We start from the raw sequence: 16,149 nt of genomic DNA on the forward strand, positions 1-16,149 counted from the left end.
GTAGCTTTAGGATGCTTTCTTTTTCAAAGTCCATTTTTTTTCCTGCCCTGCAACCAAGTCAGCTTTATTAACTCTGAAGAGAGATGCTTTTACCACAAGGAATTCAAATTGTAAGCCCAATATTTGACCACAATGTTCTGCTATTGACTCAATGCTTGGTAATAACAGAAAAACTGTTGCACAGCTTGTTTGGCTGTAGGAATCATTGGCATTACCGGTTTCTTTTGCCTCTGTATCATGTTTTTTAAGTTTCCAAACAATCTGCTTTGTAAAATATAAATCTCTGTGTATCAGGTACCATTATTATGGGATTGCAGTGAAAGAAAACTCCCAGTATTATGATGTGATGTATTCTAAAAAAGGAGCAGCCTGGGTCAACGAAACAGGAAAAAAAGAAGTAACCAAACAGACAGTGGCGTATTCACCACGATCCAAACTGGGAACATTACTGCCAGAGTTTCCAAATGTCAAAGATCTAAATCTGCCAGCCAGTCTGCCAGAGGAGAAGGTAACACTTGGGAAATCTTTTCTTGGCTTGTCTTGTTGGTTTTTTTTCACTCTGCTCTGGATGAAAGCTTTGTCTAATATATAGACTTTAAATTACAGTGAGTTTAGTAATGCTTTGACTTGATTTATGTGGGTCTGAATTACTTCATCTAACAGGAAGAAATAGCTTCCCTTCAAATAGGCAGCTGACACTATCAGCTGTGCAATGTTTCTGAAGTCCATGCATGCTTTTTTTACAGTTAGATTACATACAGCAGGTGAGGTTTGAGGGCAACTTGCTAAATATAGTGCAGTTCTCTAATCTGTGAACACATCTCATGGCATACCAGAAAACAGTTCTGATGCTTTCTTGAGCAGAGAGCGAGTTGATGCATTTCTTATCCTTTTGAGATAGAAATTCAGAGAATCCAATCTGCACATATGACAAAAATGCTCTGGCTGCTCTTGGTTGAGCTTGCTAGTTTTCTGGTTCTATTCACATGTGTAGTATCAATGTAGAGTGGACAAAAGAATAGGGTTTTATAGTTCTTTGTGTCCTAATTAGGGCCACATTCTCATCTTTGATCTCACTGAGGTTTTTTGCTCCTCTTACATTTGAAAAATCCCCATTAACATAGAAAAATCCATGAATTCAAAAGGAGAGTTTACTTTTAAGAAGAATAACTCATAGCTAATCTAACTAGAGTCTGATTTCACTATTTTTGCAGTTGTGCATAGCTAAGATAAGAAAAAACTTACCTTGCCTGTGCTTTGCATTCTGATAGTTTTAAAAGCAATTTCTTAAAGTAAAATGATCTTTTGTGTGTCTCTCTCATTCTTTTTCAGGTTTCTACCTTTATTATGATGTACAGGACTCACTGTCAGAGGATACTAGACACTGTAATAAGAGCAAATTTTGATGAGGTATGGTTGGAAACTGCAGTTGTATTTCAGTACATAAGGTGTTAAGGGATCTGAGGCCTTATTTTTTATGTGATACTACAGATTTATGGTTTTGTGGTGGTTGGTCCTTTTCATGAGCAAGGGACAATTGCTGTACTTGAGTAAGAAATACGTGACTGATAGCACTAAATCTCACTTATAACTCTGCGTGGATTAGAGGAACAAAAGCAACAGGAATGTTTTTGTCTCCTTGTTCTCCAGCAGGATTAAGGTAGCAATATTTCCTTGCAAGATGTTTGGCAATCCAGTTCTTACAACTCAAGAAGTGTATCCATCACTACTTTTTGAAGTTTTTGTTGGAACTGAGCTGTTTGAAGGAACTCCTTGAGTGTCTAGCACAAACCCAGGTCAGGTGCCACAGCAGAAACAGTGGGCTCTTCTGGTCTGTTAGCAATGACCAGAGTAGTGGAGGGTTACAGCCTCCCAGATATCCCAGAAAGCTGTAGCTGAAGTCTCCAGTTGCTCAGTTGTACTGCAGTGCAGAGAGGAACAAATATACACACTGCTCAGCAGTTCATACCATCTGTTAGAGATGCATAAAGTTTGTACCTGTTCCCTATCTGACTGAATCTGAGGGTTTTCTGGTAGTGCATGCAGACAGCTTTACAAATAGAGCTGAAAAATAACATGTTACTGGAATGCAAGCAGTTTTATACTACATGTGGAGAAGGCTTCTAATCCAGGAAACAAATCTGATTATCATAGTATGTTAAGGGATTGGAACAGACCTTATAGATCATCTAGTCCCAACCCCCTGCCCTGGGCAGGGTCCCTTCCCACCAGAGCAGGTTGCTCAAGGCTTCATCCAACCTGGATCCAACTGTCAGGGTTGGGGCAGCCACAGCCCCCCTGGGCAACCTGTGCCAGTGTCTCACCACCTGCACAAGAAAAAACTTCTGCCTAATGTCTAACCTAAATCTCCCCTCCCTCAGTTTGTACCCATTGTCCCTTGTCCTGTCACAGCAGTTCCTAACACAGAGTTCCTCTGCATCTTCCCTGGAGCCCCTTCAGATCCTGGAAGGTGCTTTGAGATCTCCATACAACTCTCTTCTCCAACTACAGAGGTGTTGAGGGTCTGATTCAAATATGACATTCAGGTTCTGGAAAAAAATCCAAGTAAATTTGTCTTTTGACTCTCTTCTGAACAATGGGAAGAAATTCCCTGCTTTTCTTCCTCTCGCTGTTTAAATCTCACACTCTTCTAGTTTAAAGCTGGGTTTGTGCCATTGTACCTAGTCTAGATGTTGCCTAGTAAGAAAAGAACGTGAAACATTTAGGAAGTATTGCTGAATGAGTCTCAGAACACTTTCTTAAGAGCGGGGTGCTATATCTTGTCAGAGAATCTGTTTATCAGGATCAATGATGGGGAAGGGACTGAGCAGCAACAACATAGAAAAGGCAAATATTCTTTACTGCACCTGGTGTGGTTACTTGTTTCACTGCAGATTGCCTGCAGGTGATCATTAATAAATCCTGGTGTTCTGACCCCTGTAGAACTGATCATATCCTTCTCTGAACAAGACATGTATTTCCTAAATGACAATTTTTAGAGGTATATATTGCTGTATCTGACATCTCCTACCTAGTTATTTTGTGTTTCTCTATTTTTTCTCCTCTTTCCATCATAGTGGAGGAAAGAAGGAATCCAAAAGTATAGTGTCTCTTTCCAAAATGAAGTGAGAATATGGTATAGTGACCCCTGTAAGCCATGTGCTATCCCCCTCTCCCTCCCTACACCAAACCCTAGATTGCATTCCTTTGTACATAGGGACAGAGAGCAAAGAGAGAGAGAAAGGCCTGACATGTGGAAGCCAAAGAGTTGCACTCCCCAGCCACTGATGGAAGGTAAAAACATGGTGGTTCCCATGGATGTCTCTACTGTAGTAACACAAAGACATCCTGTCACCAGCTCAGAGTGCCTCCTCACCCTCTGGACAATTATCCCATTGTGTGCTGTGTCACAGGATGAGCCTGTCTAGTTAAGGAACATGTATTGCCTGTGTTGCTCACTACCAGCCCAGCACTGGGGCTGAAACAAGTGCTGTGTAAGCAGGATCATTTCAGGACGATGGTATTTGTGGCCTTTGATTACTCGATTCAAACATTCCTCCTTCTTCTCCCAATTGCAGGTTCAAAGTTTTCTTCTGCACTTTTGGCAAGGGATGCCTCCTCATATGTTGCCTGTATTGGGTTCCTCAACTGTAGTGAACATAGTGGGAGTTTGTGATTCAATTCTCTACAAGGCAATTTCTGGAGTTTTGATGCCCACAGTCCTACAAGCCTTACCTGACAGGTCAGTATTGCCTGTAGCACTGACTCCTTTCAGCTCAGCTGTCTCTGTTCTATATCCTTTCTTCACGAATTACACCAGTTCTCAGTAAATTGCTTGCTGCCACCCATTTTCTGAGGTTAAATCACAGTGTCAACTGAAAGGAGCTGAAGGGCTTACATGTTCCTGAAGAAATGTTTGGATTTTAACAAGATTTGGATTATTAAAAACTTGGGGCGTTGTTTGGGTTTGGGGTTTGTTTTTTTTTTTTTAATAAGGATACAACCTTCTTGGTTTCTTAGCATTGAGTTGATAGTTATGTCCCAACCTTCAGGGAAGGTCAGAAATGTGCAGGCTGCAGAGTACCACACTGTCTTCAGGAAATCTCTGACACTTTTCTGCAAGTCTGGGATGACAACATAACAGTGCTCTGAATCATCCTTATGAGAGAAGGTGACCTGACTGCTCTGTTTGTAAATACTCACATGCATGTTCAGGCACTGCAACCTAAGCATTGTCTCTGCATACACTCTTGGAACCCAATGGTTATTCTGCTTGCTAAGAATACAAAACATGAAGATCTTACTGGTGAAATCTTGGACAAGATGTTTTAAAGTTAAATGCTGTCCTAAGAAGAACAGAATCATGATCGGTTTAGGATCACTTTGGTAACATTAAGAAGTATTTGCCTCTTCTGTTTCAAAGCTAAATTTACTTATCCAATCCATAGCACAGATTTCAGCTGTTTTCTTCCTACCTGGAGCTCATGTGAGTCCAACAAGTCTTGTTTATATAGGTAAAGCAGGACAGAGATCAACAGGCTACAGCAAAAACTGTGCCCATTTAGTGCAGTCAACCTGTTTCCACCCTTGGTTTTCCTAATATGAACATCAGGAAACTCTCTTCCTCTATATGTGTACACCCTTAGTGTTATTTGACAGCTGTATCAGTAATTTGTTAAGAATATTGCTCCAGGAGTTTCTTCCTGGTGCTGTTTATTTAGCCCTCAGGATCTGAAAGTGTTTCTAAACTTGGAAAATGCTTTCAAGATGTTATTCTGCTCTCCTATGTGCCGTTCATGACTGCTAAAGTACAGGCAAGGTATTTTTTTACACAAGAAAACTGTTATGAGCATGGGCTTTTCTTGATAAGACATGTACATTTTTACAAGCTTTGCCCCTCACCCCCCCAAATCTATTTCGCTGGAAGGATTAAACAGAACAGCAGTCCTTTTCTCAAGCTGCTTAGTTCTTTCATAGCAAATAAGGAGAGACTTGAGTGTGAATATAGACTTTTGTAATGCATATAAAGGGCCAGATTGTGGCTATTAAGCCATAGCCTGCACTGGAGGGGGTGAAGAAGGGTCTCATTGCAATGGAGGCTCCTGAAGGAAATCTTGCTGACTCAGCCAGAATCCTCTGAGATACTTCCTGGGAAAAAATTCTGGCTACCCAGAAAAGACACTTTTTTTTTGTGAGTGCAGCAGTTGTCATCCATCCCCTGTCCTCTTCAGGTGTCTTTGTGGAGCAGAGCAGGTATATGACCATGCTTGTTTTACCACCTCTGTTCTCAGTGCAGTGTGTTAGAGTACAAAGGAAAAAGGTAAAGTCGCTTGTAACTCTCCTCTCTCTCTGTGCCCCTCTGTTATTGCTATGGGCAGTGCAGCTCTGTCAGAACCACTGTTAGGGTCCTTTGCACAACACTCTGGAAACACAACTGCTCCTGGAAACTAATTTTATACTGAGGATTCCAAGAAGGGCAGGATGAGCTGCCTACCAAGTCTGACAGGAAATGATGGAGCCATCAACAAAGGGTAGCAAGGGAGAAGAGAAAAATCTCACTTGTCTGGGAAAGCTCTAGTCCTGTGCAGAGCTGAGTGGGCAGGTCCTGGCCCACCCCCACTTCCCCCATCTATGTGGGCTTGACCTGGAAATTCGCCTCCAGCATCATCACCCACTCACTGGCTCTGACCTGCAGCAGAGTTGGTTATTGCTCCACTTGAACCTCCCTATGTACATCTGTACAAATGTGGGCACATCTGAGCTGAAATCCAAAGCTTGATCTATTGTCTTCTTGAAACACTTGTGGTTTGTGATTTCTAGAGAGTGGAAATGATTTTTAACTTGCTATTTCAAGTAAGAATGCTGTTTGCAAATGTCTAAGCAGTGCAGTATAGAGACTTTCGTCCTTTGTGAGGTTTTTTAACATGGTGGTATGTTTTGCTCTTCCTGCAAAAGTTTTCAGAAGTTTTACTTGATGCCTCAAAATACATCAGCGACTCTGCACAATATTGAGTTGTAAATAAAAACCTCATGGTCTTCATACATTCACAGATCTTATGGTATAATGCACAGAGTGAACCTGTTCTGATGTAGTGATTCCTTTCTTCAGTTTGACGCAGGTGATCCGAAAGTTTGCAAAGCAACTGGATGAGTGGCTGAAAGTAGCTCTCCATGATCTGCCTGAAAACCTACGGAATATCAAGTTTGAATGTATGTATGGTGCAATCTCTCTCCTGTTAACCTGGGGTGCACACAGTGTTCATTGATTACATATTACCTAGAAGGGAGACTAGTGTTTTTTTATGGATTAAAGCCTGTCAGGAATACAGATCTTGCATATACTTGCAATCTCTCCTTGTTCATGACAACCAATTTAACTGAGTGAAATGAGGACCTGCTCGAAATGAGGAGAATTGCTCTCCCTGCCTTGTGGATTCTGATAAGAAATTAATTTTGTTGATAGTAAGCAGACATTAGGGATGATATTAGGCAAAGAAAATTATTAAACAAACCTTCAGGCTAGCAGCATTTGAATACAGCTTGAGGCCCTTACTCAAAAAAGTGCCAGAGTTAAAAATGAAGGAGATCAAATTACCCTGTCACCACAGGAAAGGGCACTAGTCCTTTTCAGACATGCTTTGTAGATGCCTGCAGTGCACATCACCTATTGATAAAGCCTGCTTTATTTCACGGCTCTCAATTCTTTGCCTTTCATGAGCACTAAATTCCACACCACAAAGTTAAAGGGGGGAGAAAAAAAAACTAATTTAGGAGAAGGATTAACTATTTTGATCAGCGTGGAAAATGAGGTGTATATTTTACTGAGAACAGTCAGGGTGTAAGTTGGACCAACTAATTTTTAGGGAGTTTTTTAATTTTCTGCTATTTCATTTGAAAAGTTAATCCAAGTCAGAACTGGGAATATGCTTTAACCACATCTTTGTCAGTTCAAAAGTACTGAGAATCTTCAACAGAAAAACCTTTTCCAGTCTTAGAGAGAGAGAGAAATAGACAGTCACTCTCAATGGGTACTCTTTAGCTGCCTCTATGTACAGTACAGAGGGAAAACTCAACTCTGTGTCCATGTCTAATGCCTGTTTGGATAGATATGCAAGACTCTGCTGATTCTGATATAAAGAAAATACTGTGTGCATCCTGCCTTTCATATAAGCCTTTGTGGCTTCTGCAGTTGTGTCCTCCTCTCCAGAGTTTGTGATAGTGTACACAGCCAGTGGAGGTACTGACAGGAGTAACTGCAAGCCTTGGTCACGTTTGTAGTTCCTGAGTCATAGATTTCAGACCAAAAAATGCACAATACAATATTTGAAAAGTTTGTTTTCCAAGTATAGGAAATATCTTGATACAAGGTCTGTATCATTTGCAAAGAGCTGAAATAGGAGCAGAGAACTGGCAAGTACCTCCTGGGCTGCCTTAGCCTGTAATATATTAGCACATCATGCAATCTCCCTCAGAAACTTTGATCAAATTCTACCTGAAACTGCATCAGAGTCTAGCTTCTACCATTTCAGTCTGAAGACTCCTCCAAAATTTGTTTGCATTAAGATTTAGCAATCCTTTCTCATTTCCACACCTAATATAGCTATCATTATTTTATGTTCACTTGTTATTGCATCAACATTTTTCTTTCTATTAAACAGTTCTTTCTGCTCTTCAGTTCCTTTGTGTAGAAGGAGAAAATTTGCTATGCTGAACAAGCAAAGCTCTTCCATTGTCCTGTGTGTTTCTCTTGTCGTCTCATTATTCACAGCATCTATAAATCATGGTTTGTAATATGCCTCTGTAAAAGGGATTGGGCATCCAGATTTAGGTGAGGGTTTAAATGAAGTTAAAACTGGGCTATTTAAGAGAATTTTGTGTAGCCACAATTTCATGTAGGAAACTGGATTTTTTTTGTTGTTGTTCTTGTTTTAATTTAGTACTTTGAGAAGTGTTTCTTTCTTTAGCACAGTATTTAAATATGTATCACTTCTTTCCTGCAGTGTCCAGAAGATTCTCACAAATCCTCCGGCGACAGACATCACTAAATCATCTCTGCCAAGTAAATATTTCAATTACCCAAGTTTGATGAATGCCATTTCTACTGACTTTTCAAATGAATTGACAGGTTGGACTTTACTCAGAGGAGAAGAGATCACATTAGCATTTTGTCTCCAATATTAATTGTGACCACCTTCACAAAATCCAACAGAAATCATTGAAAAAATGTTTTCCTAGAAAACTGGCAGCCCCGATCACTAAATTGAGCAGGGTACTTGCATGAAACTAAATTATTTCTTGATTTGAAGTAAATTTGAAGTTCATTTCGAGGCAATAAATAAGAGCCATTGCATTGACTTCAGAGCAGTTTGTATTAGACCAATGGCCAAGCAAGAAATATTTCTAGATGCCCAACAATAAATTCCAAGTCTAATTGTGTATTATAAATCAAATGCAGTTTAGTAAAAACCAAACCAGCTGAACCACTGGGGTATTAAATAGACATACTCTTGTCACCATGACAAAGGAATATAGAAATTGCCCTGAAATGTTTGATTTTCACCAGTTTAGATAGCAATTACCTATTGAAAAGTCAGGAGACCAAATTCTGTGTAGTACAAAAAGGGGGAGATTGCGTTGAAATAATGTTTCATCCATGTGTTGGTGGGGATAGTTTGCCCTCTCACACAAAAAGCTCCACTTTTGGAAGGTTTATCCAACTCCCCAGGTTACCCTGTAAGAGGTGAAGACCATGGGAAGAAGCTCTGGGGTGAAAAAAAAATCACTCCTGTAAGGAATTCTTTGTAGGCTTCTCCCTCCACGATTCTGTCAGTGGAGGCAGAGATACCAATGCTACCTTTCCCCAGATATGGTGGGCCATCACTGAACTTTGGAGGTCCATAAGGAATCAGAGGGAATCAAGATAAAGAGACCACAACTTTCTGCATCAGATCAGGGATCAAACATTTTACTTTGTAAACACTTGAAGTGTTTACTTACTTCAAGTGTATCACTTCCCTGGGGAAGCTGATAGACCTCAGTGTGGGTTATCACCTCTGCTTAACTCACAGAGATCTGTTGTATGTTATATGACCATGACCTTGTGTTACTTCCTTTCTTCTCAATCCATTCTCCCCATTAGCAACAGCAGGTCCCTGTCTCAACCAGCTAAAAAATGGATCTGATAAGGAGGCTAAGGAGCTTTTACCTTTTCATGTGCCTGAGGGAGGAATGAGAGTCTTCACAGTTTGGGAGAGGGGAGGGTACAAACCTGAGTGAGGTTTCTTTGGTTTTGGCTTGATTTTTCTAGCTGTTTTTCTGTTTTGAAATGAATCTTGTAATGAAAACCAACAGAGCTGTTAGAGACTGAGGGGTCTAGCAACAGCAGCATCAGATTAGTGTTGCTTATAAGGGTTTGTGGTGGATACAACTAAAATATTTGCAGTTGATTAAAGTAGGCAAAATGACTTGAGAATTCTCTGGTTAGAGGGTCCTGTAATATCCATAAGACATGAAGCTAGTGGGTGGGGGCCCCTGAGGAGAATCAACTTAGTGAGCCTAGCTAAGGAAGCGTAAAAGGGGATAAAGCCTATTTTTTAACCTAATAAAGCATGAACTAATGAATAGATTGGATTGGATTACAGGCATCAAGAACAGTGATCCACAGTGCAGACATCACATTTCAAATGCTGGAGGACTGGAGGAATGTGGATCTGAATAGCATTACCAAACAAACCCTCTATACTATGGAAGACTCACGGGAGGAACACAGGAAGCTCATCATACAATGTAAGAGCAGAACCTTCAAATAAAACCAGGTGAACTTGGTTTCCTGCTGCAAACAAAGCTCAGATAAAGTAACACTGGTTTTGCAGCCGTTGGTTTGCTTGGAGGCTTAAAATAAATATAGAGGCATTGGCCAAATTGTAAGGCAAAGCCCTTTCAAGGTCTTATGCTTTGAGGCAGAGATCTGGACACTCTTCCATTAACGAGCTCCTTTTTAGTATCCAGAACAGCCAATGACACAAAACTTGCACTCACATTATCAGGAGGACTTTTGTCCATGAACTTGAGCAAACTAAATCTACGAGTTAACCATTAAATGTGTGAAAGTCCAATATCTCCTCCTGGAGAATTGCAGGAGAATTGTCTTTTGAATGGCTTTGACACTTAAGTGGCTGTGTGTTTGAGTCCCTTGTAAACTGATTTATAAAAGCTCCTTTGTATACAGTGTTTTCACAAACAAGAGCATTTGATGGGGTGAGTGTGAATATTTGTAAGTAGGAGTTTCATATTGAACAAGCTCATTGGCTAACTTAGATTCTGTCTAGGGTAGTGAAGGGCATGAACTGAAAGGTGACTTTGGAGATATAGGCAAATTTGGTTTAGAATTAAAGATCTTTTGCAAATATACAATATACCTTCCATTGTCCAGCAAGTGTTGCATGATTGTAAGCTTAGGTGTAACCCTAAGCACTCTGACTTTTGTTGCTCTGAAGCAACAGAGCTTTGTCATCATTCATAACATCACTTCCCTGTGAACCCACCTGCTGTATTGCCATCTCTCTCCTGAGGAGGACCAGTCATCTTTTATCCAGAACCAACCTTAATGGGGTTGAGGCAACCACTTGTGAGAGCCCAGCAAGGGTAGGTTTGGGGTAATTCTCCCAGTGAGTGGCTGGGAAGAGGAGGGGTGGGTGACACCTTCACATGAGCACTGCACCCTGGAAGGCTGACTTTGGCAGTCATCACTGGGCTAACAGTAGAAGTCTTTTTGGTTCAGGAATGAGCCTTGCATTCTCTGTTAGCTCCATTTTCCAGTGAGAGGTGCTTGGTATTCTTTCCTATCCTTCTTAACCCTTGATTCATTTTCTGACATGGCCCTCTTGCCTTTTGAGGAGATAGAAACTTGACACAGCTGCAGTGGAGGTAGCATAGAGTGAGACTGAGGTCCAGAAGTTGTGTCCATCCTTCTGTCAGCTGTTCTGTTTTCTGTCCAACAGTTCTCAAAGTTATCCCTAGTAACAGCAAAAGTTTTGACTCACATTCAGAAAATCCTTACTGTTTAGGAAGGCTTTTTAGATCTGTGCTAGCTATTTAAATACAAACCTCAGTGTAATAAAATCAAATGGAATTTTCCTGAATGCTAATGAATATGTTTTGAACAAGTTTTGAACAAGTTTTTCCATATCTTAGGCCCATACAGTCCAATCAGCAGTTACTTAGAGATGGTAACCTAATATGAACGTTCATCCTGAGATGAGATTCCACTGAGAAGTGCAGATATGTACAGAGACTATTCTAGAACTTAGACTTTTCCCCCCCCCTCATCTTTGATGTTTATTCTGTCAGACCAAAGATCTTTTCCAAGACTACACTCTGGTCCTGCTTTCACATTCTTGGTGCAATCAAGAAAGTACAATTTCCAGCTACTGTAACAGGAAAACCCCAACTTGTTTATAAGCCTAAAAAGAAGTTTAGAGAGAAACAGACAAAAATCTCTGGGTATAAGAGAATCTCTTTCCTGTGGTTGCTATCTTTGACATGATTTCTTCTTTATTCCCTCTTTGTCAGAGCCTATTGAGGTATTTTTATCAGTCACTAAAGACCAAACATTTAATTTTCTCACATAGGTCACTGTACACAGTTGCATTGCTCCAGCAGCAAAGCAGGCAACTGATTTATTTTTCCACTCTTGCTCCCTTCTTCACACAGCATATGAATTACTTCATCTGTTGTATCAGGAAGTTTTTGCCCAGCCAAATATTCAGGTAAGGAGACAACATTTAGATTTTTCTGTGACCCTGTTCTGAAAAAAGGGAGGTTGCCAATTCAATGAAACCAAGAAAGAAGATAAGGGAGGCCAAATGTCATCATTTCCCTCCTTCCCTAACCACTCTTTCTGATGACTCAGTCTATGCAAGTCTAAGTCAAGCAAAGTTGTAGTCAGGTGTGAAGCAAACACATTCCTGCAATAAGAGTCCAGGGAGGTTGTTCTTTGCTTTGTTGACAGAGAGCCTCTCTGGCTCATTTCTATACTTCTCACATCTAAGCTTTGCTTCCTCCACCTTCTTCACTATCTTTCCCATGATGGGAAATTTCTTCCTCCTCTTATTTCTATTTAAGCCTAAATGGAAATGCATAGCACATTGAAATCATTCTGTAATACAGCAACAGAAAGTATCTTTCTTCTTGGCTTCCTGAGCTTTTTCTCTTAGCTGAGTGCAAGAACAATTTGTTAAGGTGTCAAAGCACATGATTCTTTGTCCTTCAGCCATTGGTTCTCAGAAAGAAATGAGACTTGCAGTTTTAAGGGTTGCACTTGAATGACTTGATTGTTTTTGCTTTTTGTATTAAAATAATAATGGTTGTACTTGGAAAAGATTAAAAAGTATACAGGTTGCTTTTTGAAACTCTTCTCAATAAACTAAGTATAGCATTGCTGCATTGAGAGCAATTTGTTTTGGAGAAGTAGAAGTTATTGGAAACTCTTTGTGCGTGTCTGGCATTGCAAAGAGATGATTTACAGCAGTTAAATCAAGTTTTTGCAACTAAAGTGTTATCCAGATGAGTGTTCTATCAACAATACTCGTCCACTTGGTGCCTAGAAGATTCTTTATGCATTTCTAAATCAATTTCATGCATGACATTTTTCATCACCAGGGTCAAGGCCTAGTTTCACACTCAGTAGAGAGCCCTGTAAACATTTCATAGAGTCAAAGAATTTAAGGGTTGGAATGGACCTTACAGATCATCTAGTCCCAATCCCCTGCCCTGGGCAGGGACACCTCCTCACTAGATCAGGTTGCTCAGGGCTCATCCAGCCTGGCCTTAAACACTGCCTGGGTCAGGGCAGCCATCACATTCCTGGGCAACCTATGCCAGTGCCTCACCACCCTGACAGGAAAAAACATTTTCCTCACATCCAACCTAGACTTCCCCTCCTTCAGTTTAAACCCAATACACCTTGTCCTATCATTGCAGTTCCTAGCAAAGAGACCCTCTCCAGCTCCCCTGTGAGGCCTTCAGATATTGAAAAGTTGCTCTGAGGTCTCCACGCAGTCTTCTCTTCTCCAGGCTGAACAGCCCCAACTTCCTCAGCCTGTCTTCATAAGGGAGATGCTGCAGTTCTCTTAGCAACCTCACGGCCTCCTCTGGACTTGCTCCAATGGTTCTATGTCCTTCTCATGTTGAGGGCACCAGAACTGTGTGCAGTATTCCAGGTGGGGTCTCATGAGAGCAGAGTAGAGGGGAAGAATCACCTCCTTTGACCTGCTCCCCACACTCCTTTGGATGCAGCCCAGGATTCCATGGGCTTTCCGGGCTTTCAATTCACTTCCAGGCACGCCAGGCAGATGAAGCTTAAATGAAAATACTGATTTTAAAATGTAGATTCTGAACTGCTCATAATAAAATAGCACTTCCAATGACTGCATCACTTTCCGTAGCAAGACTACTAAGAGACCAAGCAAACCTTTTGGGTCAGCACCAAGAAAGATGCATTTGTTGCATTTAAGCAATGTATTATAAAACCTACGGCAGCTTGGGATGCTGTTGGCAGCTCTTTGTAATTTGCTTCTCTTTTGGTGGAAATGGAATTCATGTACTGAGGTGGTCTGTCTTCTGTTTTGTCTGCCAGTGTATCAGGAGTTTGACCACCTTTTGGAGGAGCAGTCACCCATCGAGTCATACATCGAGTGGCTGGATTCCATGGTGGACAGATGTGTCGTAAAGGTTGGTAAGCAAGAGTGAGGAGATGAGTCACTGATGTGCATTAGGAGCTCTATTCAGATCATAGATTTTCAGCAAAAAGAAAAATAACTAAAAAAAAAAAGAGAAGAGGAAAGGGAGAGGAGAAAGAAGAGGAAAGGGGAAGAGAAAGAAGAGGAAAGGGGGTGAGAAAGAAGAGGAAAGGGGATGAGAAAGAAGAGGAAAAAGAGAAGCAGCAATTGATAATAAGCAGGGGCAAAATCTTACCAGTTGTCATGAAGAACTGCTCGTACTCAGGATTCCACTTTATTCTATTCTTGTTTATTCTAGCCCAAGAGATGATATTCAAGCATGAACAGGGTTGATGTTTCCAATCAAATTAAAAGTTCAGAGACATGGAGCGATGACTTTAGAGTCATCCTTAAGACACCGTCACTAACAGTACTTTGTATTAGAATGTTCCATTAGAATTTCAGCTCTTCATTCCAGTTGTTAGAGCTTAGAAGTAAGAGGAAAACAAACCAAAACATGCTCTGCTCTCTGCTGAAAGAGCCATCCCAAAAACAACAGACAATTCCCTAGATCACTTGAAATACTTCGATTTTTTTGGGGAACTTCTCTTCTAGTCAGTGAAATGCATTTGAAATACTGATCGTAAATGCTAACTAAGAGCTCAGCATGAATTTTAATAGCTGATTGGGTGAACCTAACTCTTTAACTCACATATGGCCATAGAAGATATATTTTTGGAGAGTTGATGCCTAAAATGTGTTTTCCGGAAGATATTTTTCCTAGTAAAATGGCAACGTGAACTCACTAAAATAAAAACATTAAGGAACAGCACCTTTCATATTCAATATTAAACCTTTATCGAATAGTCCGGTATAGACTAAACATTCTTGATTATAAATTGCTTCCTTGATTAGAAAACAAGAATGAACATGTAAGTAATTAAGATTAACATCAGAGCAGGTTTTTTGCAGTCCTGTTATCATTTATAGAGGAGATTCAGTCTTGGTGTTGAATAATACTTCATGATTTTCTCTTTCTGAAGGCTATATATGGTTATGAGATGGTTTTCTGTCTAAGGCCATTTTGAGTTTGGTTTGTTTTCAATACTTTTGTGTCTATTTTAATGGGAAGATAGTGGTAAGCAGTTTTTCAACCTATAAAAAAGAAGACAGATATGTGCAACATTGAGCTGTATTGCTGGTAGAAATGCAAGGTTCTCTGTGTCAGATGTATCTGTCTTCTTGCAGGTAGCTGCCAAGAGACAAGGCTCTTTGAAGAAAGTGGCTCAGCAGTTCCTCCTGATGTGGTCCTGTTTTGGCACTCGAGTGATTCGGGACATGACTTTGCACAGTGCACCCAGCTTTGGTACTTTGATTTAGTTGTAATAATTGCATGCCACAGTAAAAAAAAATCCCTCTATCCTAGCTTGTTATGTACAGTTTAAGTGAAAACATAACCAGGTTTGTTTCCCAATAACAGCCCAAGCCCAGGGCTCTATTAAAATATGAGCTGGGGCTACTGACATTTGGAAATAATGCTCAGACAGATGTATGTCTGCATGATCTAGCCAGGGGAGCTGAAAACATTACTGCTTCCTTCTGTTTGCTGTTAGCCAGTAGCTGGAGTGATTTGTCCCAGGGCAGTGAGGAGTCGATTACAGAAGTGTTCCCTAAGGCACTTCAGTGCACAGTGAGCCTGGTTACCCAACCCACTCTGCCGACGTGTTGTGCCAAGAGAGGTGACTTTGTGCTGAAGTGGATGGAAAGCTCTCCTGAGAACCACTTTGCCAGCTCTCCTTTGAAAGGACATAGCGCTTGAAGCTACAATTTCTAAATGAGGGTGTTTCTGTACTCTGGACAGATTCTCTTCCATTTTTTATCAAGTCAGTTAGGATGGACAAATAGATTTTTACTTTTGAAATGAAAAAACATGTTGCTTTCCTACACAGTTGGAAAAGGAGCTTTGTCCAGGGGTACAAACAGTCCACATTACAATCAGTTAAGTGCAAGAGTGACCTGGCTGCTGTGTCATGAGTGTGAACATTGGCAGTTACTCAGGACCAGATTTTGCACGAGAGATGGTTTTTACAAGTGTCTATTTGTCTGAATAGGTTAGTAGAATATCAATAATTAATGATTTTGTAGTCACCGCATTGAACCACTGCAAGGATTTCTGTCAGCTGATGTCCTTTATGCTTTTAGAACCATCTGGTGGCATAAATTCAGATGCTGTCAGAGGTAGGCACAATATAAAATTTATAGATGTTAGTTTATATTTTTATATAATGTATATATATTTTTTAATCTGAAACTACTTTCATTGGCTTCCCACTGTAAAAGATTTTTCCAAATGGGTATAAGTGAATCATCATTAGACATCAGGATAGCAAGCATCCCCAAGACGATCATAGAATCAGAGAATCAACCGGGT

The 16,149-nt window shown here is 40.5% G+C and overlaps 1 protein-coding gene across 1 annotated transcript in view; it reads left to right on the forward strand.

The window, feature by feature from the left end:
• RFX4 (regulatory factor X, 4 (influences HLA class II expression)) overlaps positions 1 to 15,098 on the forward strand; it is a 31,393-nt gene extending 16,295 nt beyond the window's left edge. The window contains exons 3-10 of the mRNA XM_009074615.1: positions 295 to 508; positions 1,333 to 1,410; positions 3,579 to 3,742; positions 6,110 to 6,210; positions 8,001 to 8,059; positions 9,642 to 9,786; positions 13,637 to 13,731; positions 14,967 to 15,098. Coding sequence (XP_009072863.1) covers positions 295 to 508; positions 1,333 to 1,410; positions 3,579 to 3,742; positions 6,110 to 6,210; positions 8,001 to 8,059; positions 9,642 to 9,786; positions 13,637 to 13,731; positions 14,967 to 15,098 — 988 coding nt within the window. The remainder of the gene's footprint in view (positions 1 to 294; positions 509 to 1,332; positions 1,411 to 3,578; positions 3,743 to 6,109; positions 6,211 to 8,000; positions 8,060 to 9,641; positions 9,787 to 13,636; positions 13,732 to 14,966) is intronic.
• The last annotated feature ends 1,051 nt before the right edge of the window (positions 15,099 to 16,149 follow it).

The sequence above is a fragment of the Acanthisitta chloris genome, unplaced genomic scaffold (assembly GCF_000695815.1).
Source record: "Acanthisitta chloris isolate BGI_N310 unplaced genomic scaffold, ASM69581v1 scaffold31045, whole genome shotgun sequence".
NCBI lineage: Eukaryota > Metazoa > Chordata > Aves > Passeriformes > Acanthisittidae > Acanthisitta > Acanthisitta chloris.